Below are 22,296 nucleotides of genomic sequence, written 5' to 3'. Positions count from 1 at the left end.
AGTCCTTTGACTAATTCTGCTGTATAGATGGATTTTGGGATTTGAACAATGGCTTGAAAAAAATGTGATGCTAAATTACCAGTAATAACCCGGTGTTCAAAAGTGGGCACCCACAGCATATGCCCAGCTCCCACATTTGGCTTATGGATGCAGGGAGGCCATGCCTGCAGGCCAAGGCACAGGTTTGATTGTACAAATATGACTTTCAGGTCATGGCTAGATTACAAAAACTTCTCACGGGGACTGTATGGACAGAAAAGCTTTTTCTCCTCTGAAGTAATTTTGGAACAAAGTATAATTATTTTGCTATTAACTTCTGCTGGCGTAGGAACATCGTGAAATATCCCCAAAGTCCACACCTCTAAATGACATTGTGATAGTGGTTAAAATCATTAGAGCAACAGTGAATATTAAAGTAGATTCTGTTTATTGAGAGCTACTTCCAGCTACTGGAGAGCTGTGTATTGAGGGCTATTAATTAGAAAGGCACCATGCATTAGTATGCACAGAGCAGTGTCACTGTCCTAGTATTTCATTCATCTTGCTCTGTCTTTCCCCTTCCACGGCCTCTCTGAGCACTCCCAGAGCAGAGCCACGGGACATCCCTGAGCCCACGGCCACCAGGATGCTTTTATCTCCACTGCCACCAGAGCCTGGGCCAGGCTTTGTCCGTGCTGCCCACCTGCTCTGAGGAGCCTTTGTGTGAGCTGCATACTCTGGGCAGAGATAAGCGAGCAGACAGCCCCGAGCAGAGCTGTCTGAGCCCAGCAGGTCTGTCAGTACCTGGCTGCAGGCAGCCTCTCCTCTGACAGCTTTATGGCCGATCCTAACGACAATCAATACCGGGGCAAGGGGTTGACAGTTCATTTTCTAAAGAGTGATCCATTGAGGGCCAATCACCAAGCAGTGTTTATCAGCCTTGGGAAGAGACATTTTTTTATAGGGGGAGGAGGGGGAAGGAATCATCTCAAAGCAGCTCGACAGGCTCAATTCTCCAAGGTGGCGACTCATAATTAGAAATCCAATGTATCCTACTATCAATCCTACCTTAAATAATAAAGTGATCAATACAAGTGGAGAGGAGATTAAGTCATCAAGCTCAGTGATGCTATTTTCTGTTGCAATGGCTTTTAATAAACCTGTCTCTCCACATCACATTTTCATATGTTCTGCTCTTCTTTCCTCTTGCCAGCATGGAGGCTTTGAGTTGAACACCCACAGAAAGCGATCACAATGCATGTCTGCTTTCCAGATTTTACAATCATAGTCACTTAACTGCTCTCTAGGACAATTTAAAGAGAGCAAATGAAGAGGAGTTTGAGAACATTTGCAGCCGATGCCATTAAACTGACCAACAGAGAATGACAAAATGTGCATCCCTCAGATCCCAGGCTTCAGAAGCAGTAATGATACAACCAGTTTTATCTCGAAATTACACTGAAGCAAGATCATGCTGATATTTTTAAATGAGATTGAACACAAAGAGGAAGACAGAAACGCTCACACTGTGTTTCTCCTACACTGTCCTCCCACTCGCAGGGTTGCTCCTGGTGCCTGGGTTGAATTTGGGAGAATGAACAAGCCCTTGGTAGAAGATTATGGTGCTGCATCGATGAAATAGCCATCGATCCAGTTCTGCTGTGTCACTGATGCTGAATGACTTTGCCTTCCATTTTAGAGTCATATCCCCTCACACAGGAAGGACTAACCCGAAACACCAATGCAGACTCATAGACTAACACAAAAATCATCAGCATGGCAGTCTGATGGCTTAGTTCACAAAAGTGCCCTTGTTTATTCCCTGTCTATCAGGAGTCAGTCCAAGAAAATCTACTGTACCCCTACCCATTAAACTTAACTTCAAATTGCACTAACCACAAATCTCTAGCTGGCTTGCTTCTCAACGCCAGTTATTGGAATCAGCTTTGCATTTGAAGGGCAAATAGAGCTGGAACTATTGCCATTACATCACATGCTGCTTGGTACTAATGTCGAGAAGATCAAAGCTACATGGGAGAAGGCTTGTAATGCAAATGTACTGTTTATGATGCTAATCAAAGAATTTAGCTTTGTTTGGAGGAGACAAAAAGCTCCCTCATGAAAGAGAGAGAGGGAGAGAGAAGCTTAAGTTCTTACCTCCTGCTGATGACAAAGGCTGCAATGAGAATGACCACAAGAACAACACTGCCAGCCACTGAAACAAGCAGCACTGTGGGATTGGTACCATCGCCAATGATGGGGGAAGGAACTGAAAACAGAAAAGGGAGCATTAGTGTCAGACAACCTCAAAAAATCAACCCAGGTAGCACTCAATGAGCTTTCTGGCTTGTGAAGGCAGTTTAGAGTAGCACTCAAATCTACTTTCAGGTCTTTATTACATAGTCATTTGACGCAATTTTCCAACAGGGTGCTAACGAGCTGAAGACATGATGTCTGATAATGATTTGGGGAACTGCAGTTCACCAGGAACAAGGACTCCCTCTCCTTCTCCCCTCCAGTGCTGCCCAGAGGGTATAATGACTAAATTTTTTTGCCTTTCTAATTGCTTTCCACACTTCTTTCCTCCTCCTTTTTCTCTCAGTGGGGCCAGATAATCACTCCCCAACTGACACTAAGAGAGTAAGTTATTTTAAAATGTCTACTCTCCTCCTGATGGATTGTTTTCAGCTGTTAGCATCCTGAATGATATTGCCACTAACTGGCATGACCTTAACTTGATTTAAGGAGACCTGCATGTCCAAAATAAAATAGGCTTGGTCACAGTGCCTTTCTGCCACCAAAAAGCAATCATTTTGGGGGCTAAATTTGCATGTTTCCTTGAGCAAAATGAAAAGCTCTACTGACAATGCAGTGTGAGCATTCTTTTCTTTATATGCCTGTTTAAGGAAAAGTGCAAATACGGGAGCTGATGTAGGACACCTAACTGATCTATGTCAATAGCTTGTAAAGGGGAGTAACAGGGTTCTATTCTCCTTGAAATAAAACATTCCTGCAAAGTGCAAACGTCTCCATTGACAGGAAACAGAATCTCTGAAGCATCAATGGCTTCCAAGCGTTTCTGGGGTACATATTTCCTTATGCCTCAGTGAAGTGCTGTCATTGTTGGAATCCAGAATCCAGCACATCCAAAGAGATGTCTGGGGTCAGATTCATGGCATCACTAACAGGCATGTGGCCATGGAAAAACATGGAGGAACATTTTCTCAGAGCAGACACACCACAATCCAAGCATCCAACGGGACACTCCCAGCACGCAGCCCAGCTCCATCTGCATTCTCTGCACCAGGAGCAGCAGAGGGATGCCCTGGGATGCCATTACCTGTGTTGGTGGTGAACTCGAAGGGCCCACTGAAGTCCCCATAGCCTGCTGCCGTCCTGGCCCGCACGTGGAACACGTAGGAGGTCAGGGGGTTGAGCCCTTTGATGTCCGTGTTCCTGGAGGCTGTTTTCACGATGCGATAGCTGCGCTCGTTCTGGTCCTAACAACACGAGAACGGGGAGTGAAAACGCTGAGTGAAAATGACTCCCTGCACTGTGAACCTGGAACCACACTGCCCTGCCAAAACTGTCTGATGAAAGAGGATGAGTAACAGCGATGGAATTCTCCAAATACATCCTGAGGGCTCCTGCTGCTGGCCTTGCTCAATCCCCCTCAGCACTGTGTGCTGCACAGAGCTCTGAGCAAGCCAAAAAAGGAGGATGAGGTGGTAGGTATGGTGCTCATATATCACTGATTATTTAAGAAATCACACAATGAAAACCTTGGGAAAACAGCCAAGCATTCAAATAGGATCCTCTTGATGAACAAGCACATTTTACTCACACATGCTGGCACTTACTTTTTCTTCCTACCAGCCAGAAGCCATATAAAAAAAAAAAAAAAAAATAAAATATTTTTTAAAAGAAAAGACTTAAAAAATGTCTTCCAGAAAGTCCTTTATTAAAAATGGTTCTATTTTTGGCTGGAAAAATGTATCAGAAAATGTAACAGTCTAGCTTCCCTGCAAATCAGATGCCTTTTTCTGTATGTGAAAAGCAAGTAAGTGATTTTCTTTATAAAAAAATTAGAAGTATGAATGTGCATGTGAGAGACAGCGCACACAAGCAGGAGCAGGTAATTGTTCATTTTTGCAGAGAGCCTTCAAAGAAAATAGCTCTTTTCATAATTCCCTACTTGAGAAGTTACTTGAAGGAATAACATCTCCTTCTAACTTGGAAAGTATGAAGAATCTAATTTTCTTTCCTTATTCTCTATTAAAAGCCAGCCAGTCCACACTATCACTCTAAGCAGAAGCTGTCAGCAAACAGATCTTATTATTATGACTCTGTTATATACTTCATTATTGTACTTCTGTCTATGAAGTAAAGCTAATGTCTCACTTCTGTCCAGCATTATTGACTTTCATTATAAATGTGATTGCGATAAAAGCTCAGTTTCTAGGTAGGAAAGAAACAACAAAATAAACTCATACCATACAGATGGAACAGCCTATGGGTCTTACTCTTTCAAGCAATCATTCAAGTGCATGAAATCCTTAATTGGATTTTATTAAACTGAATCTATTTGGTTTCAAATGATGGAATCCTATCTGGAAATAAAATGCAGTGGAATGAAGTAAAAAAGCTCTGCCCAAACCCAAAGGGAACTCCTTGCTTGTCCATTTTTAAGCAGTACCTTTTCATAGTATTTGACTTCGTACTCCAGGATGACTCCATTTGGCCTGTCAGGTTCCAGCCAAGCCAAGGCAACGCTGTGCCTGGTTATCTCTTTGGCCTGGATCAATGCAATTGGGGACGGAGCTGCCAGAAGAAAAAAAAAAAATTATAAGCCATAATTTAATGAGGAACATTTCTAGTTGTACCTTTCACAACAGGAGCATTTTCAGAAACCATGTTTTTCTTGGGGGTGGGGGTGAAGGGAAATTAGAAGCAACACATTTTTCCTGTTTTCTGTAATAAAATTACATTTAATCATTGCTAAGAAATATCGGTTTTGGATTCTGGACAATACTAGATAGGTGAGTTTTGAAGTAACAACACAGTTGTCTAAATACTGCAATGTTCATGATGCCCAGGTAAAAATCTTCATAAGAGATCAAGGTGCTAAAAGTATCTCTTATTTTAATCCTGTGTCATTTTGGTCCACAGTGATTCTCTTCTTCCATCTAAAATTAACTGATGTTATTTCATTAGCTATTTACTTTACAGGAACTACGAAGTTCCTGAGGTTCCAATCTGCTTTTTTCTAAAGCTGAGAAAATACTGCCACTGAGTTAAGTAAGGCCAGAATAAAGCTGAATACATATGAGTTTGGGCCTTCCCATTAAAACCAAGAAACTTGTATTTCAAGAGTCTGAGCCAATTTGTGCCTCATAACTTGCCCTGCTTACGCCTGAATCTGTGAGCAGCCCCTGGAAAATGGCCAAGGGCCAGATTCTGGCTTTGGGAGCTCCTTCCCAGCCAAAAGCCACCAGAGCTGGTCCCCTGTGCCCCAAAATGGCATGGCTTGACCCTGTCCCATGGGCACTGCTCTGATGCCATGAATACAGGGAGCAGGACTGCACCGCCAAGGCAAAGGGCTGCAGCATTTTTGGGAAAACTCTACCTAGCAACAAGCTCAGCTCCAAGATCCTTTAAACTGTATCTGTGTCAGTAATAAGGGCTGCAATGAAGAAGATAATGGAAAGCATCTCTTTGTGCAGCGCGCACTGTCTAAAGAGCCCCTGCTAATGCTGAAGTTCAGGTTTCTCACTGGCTGGAGGACAATGCCTTCTCCCTTTGCCTGTGATAGCAGCAGATTCATGGCTGCGCTGGGGAATGGGTTTTCTGAAGATTTATGAACCCGGCTGCCCCTTCCTTGCTGTTGTGTTGCTGTGTGGTCACGTCTCTAGCCAGCTGTTATCAAGCTCTTTTGATGCTGACAATAGCTGGTATAAATGGTGGAGTCTCCAGGGATAAAAAGGGACATTCATGAAATTTTTAATCTTATCTAACAAAGCTGTCCTGTATAACCAGAGATTAGAGGTCTTCCTAAATTGAATATATTTCTTCTTTTGTCCCCTGATGCTGTAGCTGCTCCTTTTTCCCCATTCTCCTTTCTTTTTGTTTCTTTTTCTACCTTGAACTTTGGGATGACGATCCATGAAAATGTTATAAAGTTAAAAGTATCCTTGAAAACGGGTATCCTTGAAAACTACCAAGAAAGACAAATAAATAAAACAGTCACTATAAATGAAAGGAAAATTGAATGTTGAAAGCCTCAAACCTACTTGACCATATCAGACAGTTCTGATGGAAGTGAAAATAACCGGTAGACACCGCAGTCACAAAAGGGTGTCTCCTCTTGATGTGAAACCATCAGGGAGCTGCTTCCCGATTTACTATTTGACAGTTTGGCATCTCTGTTAGAAATGCCTCCAGAACCTTTATCTCTTTTTTCCTTGTCTGTCTCTCACAGGCAAAGGCAAATACTGAATGACAGAGGAGACTATAAACACAGCCAACAGGGAGGATCCAGGTGTGCTCCATCAAATTAGATCTGTGGCATGACTGCAAACCTGCTTAATAACCTCACACTTCCTCAACAGAGAATCAAACCTTTTTTTAATTCCCCTCTGCAATAAGAATACTGCTCAGCTAATAAATTAGAAATCAGATTTGTTACCCTAAAACACACATGCACACGCCATTACTGATAAACCAAGCGGAGAGAAATCTGCTTAGCTAATCAGTGCCTCACGCAGGGCAGACAAGCAATTCTTTTTACTGAGAATCTGTCACTTATGCTGGCCTGACCTCAAGAATTGTAGAGAGAAAGTTCACTTTCTTTCCTTTATCCTCTCTTTAACCTCCTTGGTTTCCCATTTCATTTCGGCAGGCATCTATATTGGAATTTAGTGAGTCCTTCAATATCGGGCTGGTAAGTGCTGTATGAAAACACATTTCTTCTCCGTTGTAAAATGGCTATTTGCAGCAGAAGAATTTATATTAACTAAGCCTTCTTGTGAAAGATGCTTAGCTTTATATAACTTAACAAGTGTTTTCTCACGTCTCCCAGAAATGGACAGCTGATCTTAGGCACTACACCACACTGGAATAAGCAACATGCTCCTGGCCTCCAGCACACAAAGAGCACTCGTACATCAATTCCTTTGTTACTCCTCACAGTTTTAAGAATGGCCATATTTTTTCCTTCCTGCCCTTTATATGCAAATTCATCCTCCTTAACTTTTAGTATCTTCTTTTGTCCTGCGTTCTGCAGATGAGCCGTTTGTTTCTGACTTTGTTGTGACTGTACATCCTGCCTCCCCATATGCTAGACAGAAATCTTAAGAATGCCAAAGTGCAGGTACAGGAAGGAGAACCAGAACTGCAAGAGGCTCTTCAGCAGTGACATTTCTGCATCACAGACCTACAGTGGTATATGCAATAGCATGATGAGCTGAAACTCTGAGGACCTTGAGGACCTGGGCTCAGTATCCACAGGGAGTACTACAATTATCCTACAATCCTCAGTTACCACTTCTCTTTTCTTTCTGCAAATAGCCATACAAATCAGGTTTATTTGTTTCCTTGTTTTTCTGGATCCACCATCTGACCTGAAAGACTGGACTCCTGGAAGAACAGCAGTTTCTCCTTGCACAGGTATTTCCCAAAGGGCCCAAGACTCTGGTCAGTACTGTCCAGGAAAAAGAGGACATCAGCACTGCCAACTCAACACAGCACTCCAGGCAGCAGACACAGCCTTCTGAGCCAGCTTGTGCAAAATATTTACATTCTTTGTTCTTCTCCCTTTTGCCTTTAAATTGCCTCTTAGGGATGATGTGAAGATAAACACGGAACAGGTTGTAGAATGATGCTTTGATCACAAGCAGAATAAAGGACGGAATATTCTCTTCTGTGTGCGTGGGCTAACAGTTCATTAGATACACACATTCCTACATAAAACACCTTGAGGACAGCTTGACCAAAAAGAATAACGTACACAATTAAGATGTTCACATTAGGATCCCATGAAACTTACAGAAGGGAGCAGGAGTTCACTTTTTCTTTCATTTTTTTGCACTTTCCTCCACCCTGCTCCCTGATATTTGGAAAGGAGCACTAAGCACTGACTTGTTTCTCAGTCATCACTGCTTACAACAGCAGACTTTCTGCCACACGTGCACAGGCTGCACATACCAAGCACCAATCCTACCAGAACAGCCCACTTCACAGAATGAGGTATTTTGGTGTCTAAAAAGGGGTCCCCCCCCTTGAACAAAAGCATCAAGTGTAACTTTCCTGAGTTCAAAGCTCAGCAGTTCTTCTCCCTTAAAAACCCCACTCCCTACTGATGTGAATGTTGCAATTTTCTTTCATCTACTTCCTCAATAACCTGCCATTAAACACCTACTAGTAGTTTTATTACCTCAGTTCTGAGCTTGCGGCCTACAGAGAGAGAAAGAGCACAGATGTACTACAAAAACTTCACCCAAATGCCATAAAGCCATATCCCAAGGCTAGCGAGTGCTGAATTGTAGCAGTTTTGAGGCACTTTAAGGGATGGCAGAGGCAGAGTGTCAGTTTTTCATTACTGGTTCAAATTAGGAGGGGCGGGGGGAATGGAAAGAGGAAAAAACCAGGAAATAAATAGATGCAATAAAGTCTCTGGCATGTAGGCATCCATGAGTGAAAACAGCCCTTTATAAAACTACAACACATGAGTACTCAGATATCAAAGATACACAATGCCCAGTGTTTTATTGAAGATGCCTTCTTACCCACAGCAGGGTTTACTTTCCACTCCCCATGATTTGAATTTAAATGGATCATGTTTACTCAAGGGGTCTTTCACTGACTGAAAAATATACCCACAGTTTGTACATTATCTCAGCTAAATTCAAATAACATATTTAAATTTAATTACTTGAAGCTTAGGGGTTTTCATGCTTTTCTTTATTCCCTCAATTGCACACAACACTTATTTGTTCTTATCAATGGCTATGCGCTTTGTCAAGCATCAAAATTAAATGCTTGAAAGCACTAATGATGTTACTGTGATTAAGGGTTTTTACCTTCCAGGGTAGATACTAAAAGCCTGCTCCATTATTAATTACTTTAAAAAAAAAGAAGAAGAAAAGATTTCTGAGAATCTAACACTGAAGGAAAGTCCTCCTAGAAACCAAAACAAGACAATAAAATATCTTCCACTGAAAGATCTTCTCCTGATTAGGGCACAACATATATTAGGGAACCTGGCATATTTCAGGTTTCCTCTTTGACTATTTACCTTGTAACACTGTGGGAGTTTACACAAGATTTTGTAAATTATATTAGTAAATAATATCTCACAGCAGGAAAAGGCTATACAACACAAAGAATCAAATATGGTTTTAGTAATTTCTAAAGGCAACATTCTCTGGGCCAGATTCCGATTATCTAATTCATGGAAGAGGGCATCTTAATTGACTAGCTGTCCCACTGGCTTCAAATCGAGGGAAGAGATTTGAAGTCACATGCACCAGAATAAATTAAAAAGGCAGTTCTCTTCCACAGAATCACAGAATCATTAGGGTTGGAAGGGACCTCTGGAGATCATCCAGTCCAACCCCCCCTGCCAAGGCAGGGTCACCTGGGCAGGTTACACAGGAATGCATCCAAATGGGTTTGGAGTGTCTCCAGATGGGGACACTCCATGACCTCCCTGGGCAGCTGTTCCAGTGCTGCTCTTCCTCATGCTGAGGAAAGTCTTATGTTTTAGTTTATGGCCATTGCTCCTTGTCCTGTCACTGGGCACCATTGAAAAGAGTCTGGCACCATCCTCTTGGCACCCCTTTGAAATATTTCTGTGCATTAATGACATCCCCACTCTTCTCCAGGCTGAACAGGTCCAGCTCCCACAGTCTCTCCTCCCAAGGAAGATGATCCAAACCCCTCGACTTCTTTGTGGCATCCACTGGACTCTCTCCAGTAGCTGCTTGCCTATCTTGCACTGAGGAGCCCATAACGGGACACAGCACTCCAGATGTGGCCTCACTAGGAGCAGAAAACATCTTAGCGTGACCGCAGTTCCAAACATATGCAAAGCACATGTATGAGCCATGTATGTCCATCAGGACAAGCCCATGAAAGGCTCCTGCACACGTGTGAGGCGATGTGCACTCACAGATTAGATGTCTGCACACGTCTGAAGAACCGAGCTGGGGTCTGGCATTCCCGTTCCTCACTGTCAGCACGACAGCTACGCCTTCCTGCAAGGGACCTGCCAGAGGCTGTGGGCTGCCTGTGCACTTTAACAACTAACCACATGCATATTTGGGGCTTTTTTCATTATTCCCTCTGTAAAAGTGGAGCAAACATTTGTAGTAGTGATGATTGGACCAGGTTAGGACTTGGACAAGGATCTAGAGGGCTGATTGCTCAACCGAGCCACTGGAAGCTTCCCAAGACATTCCCGAGTCCTCTGTCTTCCCACCGTCTGCCTCTCCTTCCCCCAGGAATGACGACTGGCAAGGAACACCTCCCAGCTCGGAGAGTGAGACATGCCAAGATTCAGGCCAGCATTTTCAAGCTTTTAGCATTTCAAGCAAAGACTTTAAATCTCCGCCTCTGGAGTAAAGCGCCCAAGGTTATCCACCCACACGTGAAAATCCTGGCAGGCGCAGTGAGAAGCAGCATGACAGCTGAGCTTGGCCTCCTTCTCCCAATCCCTTTAACCAGCCCTAATGCTGCTGAGCTGAACTTCCCCTCCTTGTTGCTAGAAATTGCACTGCTCAGGGAAAGCACCAGCCTGGCCACAGGACAGTCTCACAGGACACTTTCATCCCAAAATGACAGGCACAAGGGATCTTCCCTTTCTTTCCAGGCTCTGCAACCCCGTCACAAAGACCTCTGAGAAAAAACAAGTGACAAGCTCTCAAACCTAGGGACCAGCTCACATCAGTTGTGTTTGTAATGATGTGTTCGTAAAGAAAAGGGCTAGAAAATGAGATTTTAAGGACTGTTAACACAGTATTATTATGTTTTAAACATTTCCTCTGTTTTAAAGTTTTCATTTCTTGCCTCTCCCAAAAGAACCTGTGCTGCAAATCCTGCCAAACCACAAAAGCTGGCTCTGACTTGCATCAAATCAAAAGCTTGAAGGAAAACCCAGGCTCTTAGCAGCAACAAATAGTAGTAGTTGAGGATTATTAGAGTGCTGTATTTTTACCCACCCAATCCAGCTTCATTTCTTGGCGACTTGCAGTGGCTGCTGAGGATCCACAAAGAGCCTGTGTATTTTCTGGGCTGCACATCCAGTTCTGTGTCACTTTTAGCACAGACTACTGCAGCATACCAGAACTGCTCTAATTTAGATCAAAACTATTATAGGAACTGAGATGTGACCACAGCTCCCTGTGGTTCACATCAGAAATGAAAGGAGGATGAAGAAGATTTTGCATGCCCAGGAGATGGCTCATTCTGGCTATTAAAGAGGGCCAGCTCTTGACAGCAATACATTATTTTCAGGTACTGGCCCCTCCAATCTGAAGGCCAAATAATGATGTCAGCTCATGCAATGCAGGTCTGGAATTACTCCAAAGATCTGAATCTGCAGCCTACAATGCCAAAGACTGCCTTAAACCAAAAGATTATAGAATCTACATAGCATTTAGCAAGAGATCTGTATTACAATTCAAGCATGAGGTTTGTTTCGTCTGAAAACTGCTTGTTTTCTTTCTGCTAGCTTGCTAAGAAATCCTGTTGGCATGTTCTGACAAGGATAACTTAATAGTTGCCAACAGAAACATGGCAGAATACCGTGTATTTCCTGTATGTATGAATGCCAGCTTAAAACAAACAGGAAAACAAGCCTTTCAGTTGGAAGGCAATTTATAAAAATCTATCTGAACATCACAACCACTTAAAAACCCCAGCACCAAAACATTTCTAAATGCTAGGATGATTAACACGGAAGGGTGAACATACTTAGTGCTGTGAGCTGCTCTAGAAACTTTAGAGCTATAAGTAATTTGTTAGGATGGGGAATTAGTCAGCAGCTGTCTGACCCGAGCAGGTTTGGAGCCGCTGGTCACAAAGCAGGTCACGTTGCAGTTACTCTTCCCTCTAGTTGAGCTTGGAATATGACCCAGTATAAACAACAATAAATTCTGTAGCCTAAAGAAGCCAACACTGATGCTTCACTGCATTATACTGGATTGAGAGCAGCAGAAAAAATGGGCCAGGCAGTCCAGACAAAGAGAGACTGCTGTGGGTCAGAGGTAGGACCCCAGGACCTGAATTTGGGTGGAACACTTGTGGGAAGCTCATGCTGTAATCACCCTCTTACTCCCCAGATGCTGGTCCAGCAAGCACAGACCACCAGAAGCCCCTGATGCTGTGACACAATGTACAGCACCCTTCAGGACAGTGGCTCTGGGGGACCTGGAGCAATTAGAGACCATAATCCCTAATTACTAAAGCAGATAATAAAGTTGGAAATGGAGCATTCCCCAGCAGTTCAAAATAAGTAGTCTGGAGTAAAACGACCCATTTTAGCACCATCCCCTCTGGGCAACTCTGCCTCCCCCACACACCCTGCTGTTCCTCCCAGGAAGCCAGAAGTAGCCACCAGAGCCAAATCCTCCTCAGAAACAGCCTGTCCTTCACCCTTGCACTGCTGCCCAGGAGGAGGATCTGCTGAGCTGCCTTCTCTAAACAAACTCCACTCCTCCCCACCCTTCCACCAGGAAATCAAAGCGACCCTAAAAGAAACACCAGTTGCCCTCAAATGAGACCCCTGTCCTGTTCTCTAAGCCCTTCCCCGAGTCAAACAACTCCTCCTTCATTTTGCCATCCTCCTGCCCACAGCCAGAGCAGTTAAGACATGTTTACATATACATCATGAGTCAACAGCCATGAGGGGAAGAGCTGTTCCCAAATTGTACAGGACCAGTGAAATAATTCACTGTATCTGTGCCCTGCAAACCACTTGTTGCATGCAGCTTTCAAACCTCTTGCAACTGTTTTAACAATCCATCAAACAACATAAAAAACATTGCCTCTGCTGTTGCAATATCCCAAAGGGGCAACCCTTTGTCTCACAGGGCTCAGGACAGCTCTCTCCTGATGCCCCATGTCTGTATTTGTAACAGAAAGCCTCATTTCTGCTCCCTGGTCCATTCTGATACTTACCACCAAGTCACCTGAGCATGTGGTTACCCCAACAGTTATGGCACAAAGCTTAACCCACTATGGGGCAAATATGTGATTTGGCACCCAAAGCAACACATCTCCTAATGCTGTTCTCCTTGGTTCTCACACAGTTACTTTTTATTTACTTGAAACATGGATGTCTAGATGATAGATATATATGTGCTAAATAACCTCCTTTGTCACTTACTTTCAGCATTAAGAATATTAGATTTTGTAAAAAGCACTGCTTAAAAGCCTTTTTGAAATCCAGACAAACAAAAGCCTCTGCCCTATTTGCCACTTAGATGCCTTGGAAATACTGAAGTATCTTCTGAACAAAATAAATAAATAAATGGCATGACTCATTTTCCTAAAGCAGCAGTAGCTCTTTTAAAAAATAGATTTGGCCACATTGCCTCATCCTGGCTTCTGAAGTGCTTCAGTAATAGCAGAGACTTAGATTTTGCCATTTGGGTTTCTCAGATCAATCATCTAAAGTCAGAAATGGCAAGATTCTTGATGGAAGAAAAGGTAATAAAATTATAAACGTTTTACTTCCACTGTGATCCACAGCTCCACCAGCATCTGCAGGCTGGATCTCAACCATGCCCTCCTGAGCCTGTGGCACTCAACAGAATCCAAACCCAGGCCTCACTCAACAATACAAATCACAATTCCCATCTTAACACTTGAGAGCATGAATTGTTTCAAAGTCACCGAAGTTAAGGAACTTCAGCCATATTTACGTTCAGCTCCATCACACAGAAGAGGCTGCTGCAGAAGGTTTGCATTAACATGTTTACATTTCAGCTGAAAGAGCTGTACATTTTAATTAAAGTTGATATTCAGAGCATTCACTTGGAACTCCGGTGGAGTATATTCAGTACAAGGGTTAGATGGGTTTGACATGATATGATTTCTGTGTCTGTGCTGTTGAGAAACTGCTGAGATTGAATCAAGGTTTGGGCTGTGAAGGACACAGGTCTGACAGCACTTGGAGATCCTCACTCTTCCAGGATGCTGAAAGACACCCTGCCACACTCCCCATCAAAGCTCCTTTCCTCCAGAGGAAAAAGATCCTCTGTGCTTTTGGAAAGTACCACAGAGAATCACACTGCAGCACACTTAACTCTCACACTTGGAGCTCTCCTACCAGGTCCTTTCACTGGAACTGAATTAAACCCCCTTTCCTTCACCCACAACGGGCAGATTTGTTCAGGAAATTAAAAATCATTAATAGACCCGAAGAGAGAGAAAAAACTCCGCACACAGTGTTGCTGCAAAAAGCAAAATTACCTATGTTTGCTATTCATTAAAAAAAAAAAAGTGATGAAGTACAAGCTGGGGAAGAGTCCTAAGCTTCTTGAAACACATAAACCTTAAAATTAAAATCTTAGTTCATGATGTCAGTAGCCAATTACATCATAGATGGCACATAATTAAACTTATAAAGGGGTTTCATTATTTTGGTTTTATGCTGGATACTGAAAACCAGTGCATTATTCGTTTTAAAATTGTGTCAATTGGAAAAACCCCAAGTGGAATCAGCAATTAAATATTAAAGGTGACTGCCTCAGTGTAAAACACTCTGAAGAATAATTGGTTTCCTGTGCAATGCTAGTACCATTACAAAGTCTAAAAAATTCCAGTCCTAAAAATAAATAAATAACAATTTTAAAATAAATCAACCTCATGAGGTTATGAGGATTTTGAGCTGTACAAAGAAACCAGCCATATTTACATCCTGGAGGAGTACTGAGCTACAGTCTGGGCAAATAAAACCCATGAAAACAATAATCCCAAATTTGCTCAGCAGTCACAAAGACTGGTCTGTATTCTGAGTTTGGACCCTCATTTCCAGTCCCATATTCCAGCAGGTAAGAAAGAGGACACTGAGAGGATCCCATCCCAGCTCCTAAGGTGATTTCTCCGGCAGGGCTTTCCACCACACCGAGGCCAGAGCTCCTAAAGGGTACTGAAGGGTGGAACTGAGACCTGTACAGGACACGGACTGAAAGCTGAAACAATCCTCCTTCAAAACCTGCCATTCAAAAGCTATTTATTCTTGCAGCAGCACGCAAAGCATCTTTCAGTGTTATGTCTCTCATCCCTGTACGATTCACTGTTATGGTTTTAGCTCCTTTATGTCATCAAGGCGCAAAAATGTTATCATCTTCTCATTCAATCCAGGTGAAGCTGGTACCTTCCATTTAAGGATAACTCAGACAAAAAATAAACTAGGGAAGCCCTGTGCTACAGAGTCCTTCTAACCTGCAGCTTGTCAATGTAAAGAATATGAATAAAAATATTCTCTGGTTAAAGCAAAATGCCGTTTGTGCAGGCAATGCTGAGAAGTCTCCCTTTGAGCCCAATCCACCCTCCTCACATCATTCTTTCCCATTCCTTCCAGCACAGGAAGGAAACCCTCAGCACAGGCAGCAGTGAAAGCAAGAGGCTCTTGCAAAAGCACCGCTGGCTCTGCACCCCAAGGGTGAGGCACCACGGAGAGCCCACAAATCCCTGCAGCTCCTCCAGGCCTCCCCTTGGCTGCCCAGGGAGCTTGAAAAACACAGGATTTAACACTCAGCCACTTACATATTCCAGTCACTTTCTGCCTTATTTATGTGCATGCACAATATCCTGATAAACTATAAGGGAGGCTGCGGCTACTCCATCTGCATTCCCTTTTATGCTCGAAAGATAAATTGGGGCTGATTCAGAGGACAGATTTAAAGAACGCAGTCTGTTACCAAGACAAGCACAATCTTCCCAGGGAGCCCTTGTAGCGGGTTGTCTCCAGATCATGCCTTGATTTGTTTGCTAAAATAAATGGGACAGCACACAAAACCCAATTCATACATGAGACACCTCTTCCAGCCCACTATACCTTCCAATTTTGCTTTGTCAAAACTGTCTTGTTCTATTATCTCTTGATAGGACCACTTAACGGCAACACAGAAAATTAAAAATAATAAAAAGCTAATTAAAAATTTCAATGCTTTCCTTTTAGCCTTCGGTAATCTGTGGAACTGAAAGACATTTATATCCAAAGCACATTACAGTTTAAGGGGTTTTCTGTCTGTTATAATCCATGGATACTTTCAATGGATTTTAATACAGACAAAACCAAAGATATTTTATGGAGCAGTAGAAGAATTTAATAAAAAAATCAGAATCAGTCAATCGTCTTTTTAAGACTAGGTGATAGAATTCGATAGCAGGGATAAAAGTCCTCATAAACTCTGCAGGAACAGTTCAGAAGGCTGAGACAAAAGCTATCATTTCCTTTTAAATTAACAGTAGGATTTTTCCATAAGGCATGGTTTGAAATACAAATGACCACAGGAATAAAATACAAATGCTTGAGCCTCCTACATCTCTCTTGACTGCATTAAAAAAAATAAATACAAAACCATGATCAACTTTTGTTATCACCGGTTTCCAAACCGCAACTTTCAGAGACCCTGAATCCATTCTCGGACTTTCCTTGAAGTTCTGGGGCTCTGGTTCTCGAATTTAGTAATGAAGGCAGATTACCTTAATCTGAGGAGACGCCATGAAATCCTTCAAGTGGATGCAGAGAGAGGCTATGCATTTGCCCACTTTATTTGGGAGGGGAAGCCCACTGGAGCCCTGCCACAATAATAAAGCGCTCCCTGCACACCAGTTCACACGTGGGGCTAAATCTGAAGTGACATTTCTCAATGAAAGAAGCAGTATTCACTCGTGTGCTCAGCATTTTGATGTCCACCAGAAGCTGGCAAACATGATTATAGGGAGCCAGCAGGCATGCCACAGCTCTATTTAGTCCTCGCGGTTTAAAGCAATGCTATGCAACGTATAAATAAAATATAACGGGCTGCCTTGGGATGGCATTCTGGGAGTGGGATTTCATGCATATGGATGGATTTGACACACATTTCGCAAGGACAGAATATCTGAACCTCAGTGGGCTGCTTTACCCACTCTTCGGGGTCAGCTCAGCATCCTGCCCTCCAAACTATGAGCCAATGCAGAAACTTTTGGGCTTCAGGGACTAGCGATGTTTATTTGTGCTACTCTGCATGGCATTTTAATTAGTAACTGTGTGGATTTAAAAACTGTGAATGGACACACAGGGGCAGTTGTGCAGCCTAGCTTTTGTGTTTCCACTCTCTCAAAAAATCCTGTTTGAGGACATCAGCAGGGGGTTAATGGAAGCTTTGATAAAGTTCTCTGAAGCCTTTTATTGTTGCTGAACTACCGACTGGACTCTGCTGTCTCTCTGGCTGCTTTCCAATTAATTTAGTCAGCTGCAAGAGCAACCAGAGAATTTAGAAGCCCATCTAAACATTTGGTAGCCACAAACATTCTTGGGGAAATTCTCTTTCCACATGAAAATATTTCTGTGCCAGTTGTTTAAGAGAAGTGCTCACACTGATCGTCAAGCTCCATGAATGGGAAATGTCAGTGTGCTGCCAGGGAAAGTGAGCACGCAGTTAAATAGTCCAGAGCAAATAAAAGCTGTAGGACCACATCTCCATCTCTGTCAGTTTGGTAACTATTCATCTGTACCAACATCCCTGAGACCAGAATTTTATGCCTCCTTGAAGTAAATTTATACGATTTAAATATGATCAGTGCTACCCAATGCTGAAATTAAGCGTCTCTTTCCCTGGGATGATGTATAACTCACCTCCATTTTCCATAGCAAACCACGAGATCTTTTTTAAAAAGTGACCAAATTTTTATTTAAATACTGCAATTACATCTTGGCTCTATCTGACACGCAGCTTGTCTAAGCTGTTCGCTGAACCCTGAAGCTGGTTATTTACTAAGGATCTTTAGAAAGCACTTTTTTTTTTTTCCTTCCGACCAAGACTTGTATCCCCCACCTTGAATACAAATTCATGGAAATGGGTGGTGCAGACAGCTTTGCCAGAAAGCAGGCAGTTGTTATTTTAATTATTATTTCTTTGTGGAATGCTGCAGTTACCTTAAAATAATAATTTAATCCTTCCCAACAATAGTTTTCCCGGTCTTGTTTTTAAGGCGGGAGCACGTATGCATATAACTACACATTTATTACAGCCCATCAGTTAAAGCCTCTGCAAGAACACAGAGTTGTTAAGAAGAAACTCCCACTTGCATCTGCCAGCTTGGAGAAGCTCCTTACTCAGACATTTAAACTTATACACGTAATTAAACGTGCAGCAGCAGAAGAAACCTGAGACGGTCAACAAATGACATCTTCAAGTCTCTGAGAAACCTCACATTCAGTGCTGAAATTTGCCCATTCAAAAGTATTCCCCACTGTTCATTTCCATGCAATTCCCAAATTTCCAGTGCTAGGATCACTTTTCTTTCTGGATCTCCCACTGCATTAATAGTTGAAAGATCTGTGGTTTCCCAAAATACATCATTTGGTTTGCTACAGAAGTCTTTGCAGTAACTCCTTTCAATATAAATCTTCAGATATCAACAGCCAAACTGCAAGTCCCTTGGAAAACCAAAGCAGGGGCAGAAAAGGCAGGTGGCTGTCCTGCACAGCCTGGCAGGTCACCTCACTGATCACGGCAGGTGAAACCCTACAGTCACTGACAACTTGTTCAACCCTCCTGCTTCAACAAGTGTGTGCAGGGGGGATTGCTGCTGGTGTCTAGCAGAAAAATGTGAAAGCCTTAGGAAACCCCACAGATTTAGATTCAAAATGAGAAAGTTGCTTATAATTAGCCTCGAATTCTGCAAGATGCTGTAACAAATCACTGAGAGTGTCAAGCTCACAGATCACTCCTTTTCCAAGTTCTTAGTTTTGATTTTCTTTCTGTACTGAATTCAGGCTTGACACAGCTCCATTTGGGGAGTAAGGAGACTGCTGATCCATCATCCTTAGTGCAAACACCTCAAAGCAAAGTAAGAACACCCCTTTGCAACTCCCCTTTTCCATTACCCTGGCATTTTACAGAAAAAAGAACACAGCAGTTTAGTAGAATCACACATATTTCCCATGCTCTGGATGGCTGGCATGCATCCAGATGTTTGCCAAGGGATTATTTTAAATCAGGCTTGTGGGGAACTGGGTGGCCAGGGTGCTGTGACTGTTTATACACACCCAGCTACGTGCATGAGTTTCCTCACGGGTCTGTGTGCCTGAAAAAGGACTACTGGAACAGGCTATTTGTATCCTTTGGCTGCAGGGAACAAGTAACTGGAAAGGGTGGGACTGTGCTGGTAGCAAGGACTTAGAATAAAAATAAAAAACTAAATTGACTCCTGGATGCCTGTGAAGGCTACAGCCAGGTCCAGCTGTGCCCAGCTGTGCCCAGCATCTGGAGTGCCACTTGCTCCTGTGCGGAGATACAGAAAATGCCAGAACAGAAAATGACTTATTTTGCCAGCTTATACTATTTTATAGGGTCTGTGAAACCGTGACACAAGTGTATGATGAATTCTGTCTTCACGTTCACAGAGCTCTTTCCCCAGCTATTTGGAGATGAAGTCTTCCTTGGGGTTATACAGCCCTTCAAAAATTATGTTTCTACACAACAATAAACAGCTCTTCACCAGGACTGCATTAAAAAAAAGGAACATTTTCTGCAAGAGCTGAGCATAAAACCAGCAGTCTGAATGACTACAGACCTAGCTATTTTTAAAATCAAAAATTAACTTCTTTCAGCACCTCCCTATCGATAAGATTCTTAATATGCACATAAATATCACCACACACAAAATCAAAAAACGTTATGTTCACTCTCAGCAAACAGAAATGATTTACTATTACTTATACTGAAACCAGGACTATACTCAAAGAACATGAGGGAGCTTAGAGAATCAGATGGATCGATCAACCTTCAGAGTAACTGTTAATTTTATTTTCCAGTGGTAGTTTAAGGGTGCTCATGCAGTCACCTAAAGAAAGCTCTGTGAAAGAAGTAGAAAACTACTGTGAAAGTAGAAAACTACTTAACAATGTCTTTTGATGTTTCACTACAGAGCAATTCTTTAAAGATAAGTTATAAATATCCAGGAAAATAGTACATAAAAAAGAAAATACTAAAATCCTTAGCTTTCCTGGCCTTGGCATGCGTTGCTTTTGATCTGCCTGAGCAACTATTATTTTTTCGACACGAGGAGTGCACACTGACCAAGGGCAATGTATGTCCATGAATTTTTACTGACTGCAAATGCAGCTCAGCACAGGCTAAACCACACTGGCATAATGTAAGACCTTATATGCATTTTCTGTGCTGTTCTGTACAACACGTGAGGAATGTTAATCAGCATTTGAAAGGAAACGTGGGCTTTCAAAGAAGACCCACCGAAATGCAAAATGGGAATATATATTCCCCTACCAAAAAGTCCAGTAGAACTTATGAGTCATCTGGAAGCAAAGAATTTCCACTTCTTTCCCCCCTACCCCTGCCATTTCTGACTTAAACACCATCATCCTCAAAGGATCAGGATCTTTCTGGTTGGTTTTTTTTTTTTTCTTTTTAGTAAAGGAATTAAGAACATAAACAACAAACAAACCTAAAGGCTGAATAAAACTGAGTAACAGCTGACATTTCCCTTCCCTGCACTGAAAGGCAGTATTTTGGGTTCACTGCAGCCTGTCCCAAAATACTGAATTCACACAGATCTTCTCAGCGGTGCTCAAGTCCTGGTGACCCATTTTAGCTCCTGCCTGGAAATGGAGATGGATACTGAAGCACTGCAGGGCTCTGAGTGACACTGAGGGACCAGCTGGACAGGCCAGAAGTGGGGAACCTCGGAGACAAAGGGGCAGAGGAAGGATGACTGGAGGAGGAATAAACGGGACAAAGAGGCTGAGGTATTCTCAGGAAAGATCATTTCTTGATCCTGAGCACAGGCAGCTTGAAAGCATCCAGTATGATGCAACGGGAGAGAGAGTAAGTTTATTTATTTATACTGTATTTTCATCCTAATTGGCACATCCTGCATCCATATCGCTCTGCTGTGCACTTGAGGAAACACTGAGCCCAAGGTAACCTAACAAGGTAACAAATCACCAGGCAGGCTGTTCATTCAGAAAATCAACTGCTCCAACTCCAACAAGCAAAGGAGCAAGCAGGACACCCATCCCTCATCAAACACAAACAAAACAAAGGGAGCCAAGCAAGCAGGATAGGAACTTTGGATTTTAAATCTCATTTAAGCTGTGTAGGCTCTGCCCCCCGCACTGCTCCCCTGCCTTCCAAATGCCTTTAGCATCCATGCAAAACCCTCATCCCTGCAGCACTGCCCCCTCGGATGTGCACAGAGGGACTGAGCAGGGAATCTGCCTCTCAGGCTGGAGACATAAACAGCTCAGCTGTTTAATCCTTAATAAAAATATAAACTGTTCTTCAGAGCCTCTTCAAAAAAAACCAAAAAAACACACAAGCTTCCTGCATGCTGTGAGTAAGATCTCTTTATTGAGAGCTTTACTTTTAATTTTGAACAGCTTCGCAGCATTATCCTTAGCAGGAAAGTTAAAAAAAAAACAAGCCTGGAGATTTTTGAGCTACTCAGTCAACAGCCTGATAGAGTTCCTCATTGGAATTAGCTTCTCCTAGCAGCATCACATGAGAATTGCTGGTCTGCATCTCTTCCACAAGTACTTCCACAATTTTTTAAAGATGGACAACGTGCTGATTTCATTTCATCAGAAACTGAAAGCCAAAAGGCCACCACTGCTGGTGGAGACCCCCAACATCAGCACTTCCAGTACTCACTGTGCTAACGGCACTTTCAGCAGCTCAGTGTTAAAAAAAAAATAAAATACACAAACCAGGCAGAATAGTGAGCTGATGTCACCATTCAAAATTATTAAAATGTCACAACACTGAGGTATTTCACTAGGACACAAACAGTTTTACTTTCTTCAAAGCCTGAAATTTAGCCTTTTTTTTTTTTTTTGGAAAAAAAAAGCAAGCTATAAAAAACAAGACCTTTTCCAAAGAAGCAGAAAAAATACTTTTCAAATGACTTTTGATCCTGCTTTGAATGGCAAATCTTATTTTCATTTAAACACTTTTCTACAGTATTGGAAACTGAAAAGAGTTTCTAAACAAAGAGTGGAAAGTAAACTGCCTCATTTCATTATCTCCGGGAGTAAAATGACAAAAGCAAACAAAAACCCACCTGTGCCTTTCAACTGCA

General features: G+C 42.5%; 1 protein-coding gene across 2 annotated transcripts in view; it reads right to left on the bottom strand.

The window, feature by feature from the left end:
* Window positions 1-22,296, bottom strand: part of EPHA4 (EPH receptor A4) — a 104,098-nt gene that overhangs the window by 22,717 nt on the left and 59,085 nt on the right. For both annotated transcript variants that reach the window (XM_085069669.1, XM_085069670.1), the window contains 3 exons: window positions 4,676-4,800; window positions 3,320-3,479; window positions 2,137-2,248 (listed from right to left, as the gene is read on the bottom strand). In XM_085069669.1, the coding sequence (XP_084925795.1) occupies window positions 2,137-2,248; window positions 3,320-3,479; window positions 4,676-4,800 (397 nt within the window). The remainder of the gene's footprint in view (window positions 1-2,136; window positions 2,249-3,319; window positions 3,480-4,675; window positions 4,801-22,296) is intronic.

The sequence above is a fragment of the Lichenostomus cassidix genome, chromosome 9 (genome assembly GCF_008360975.1).
Source record: "Lichenostomus cassidix isolate B80296 chromosome 9, HeHo_3.0, whole genome shotgun sequence".
Lineage (NCBI taxonomy): Eukaryota > Metazoa > Chordata > Aves > Passeriformes > Meliphagidae > Lichenostomus > Lichenostomus cassidix.
Note: the sequence above shows the minus strand (reverse complement) of the source record. Positions and strands in the feature narration are given on the sequence as shown.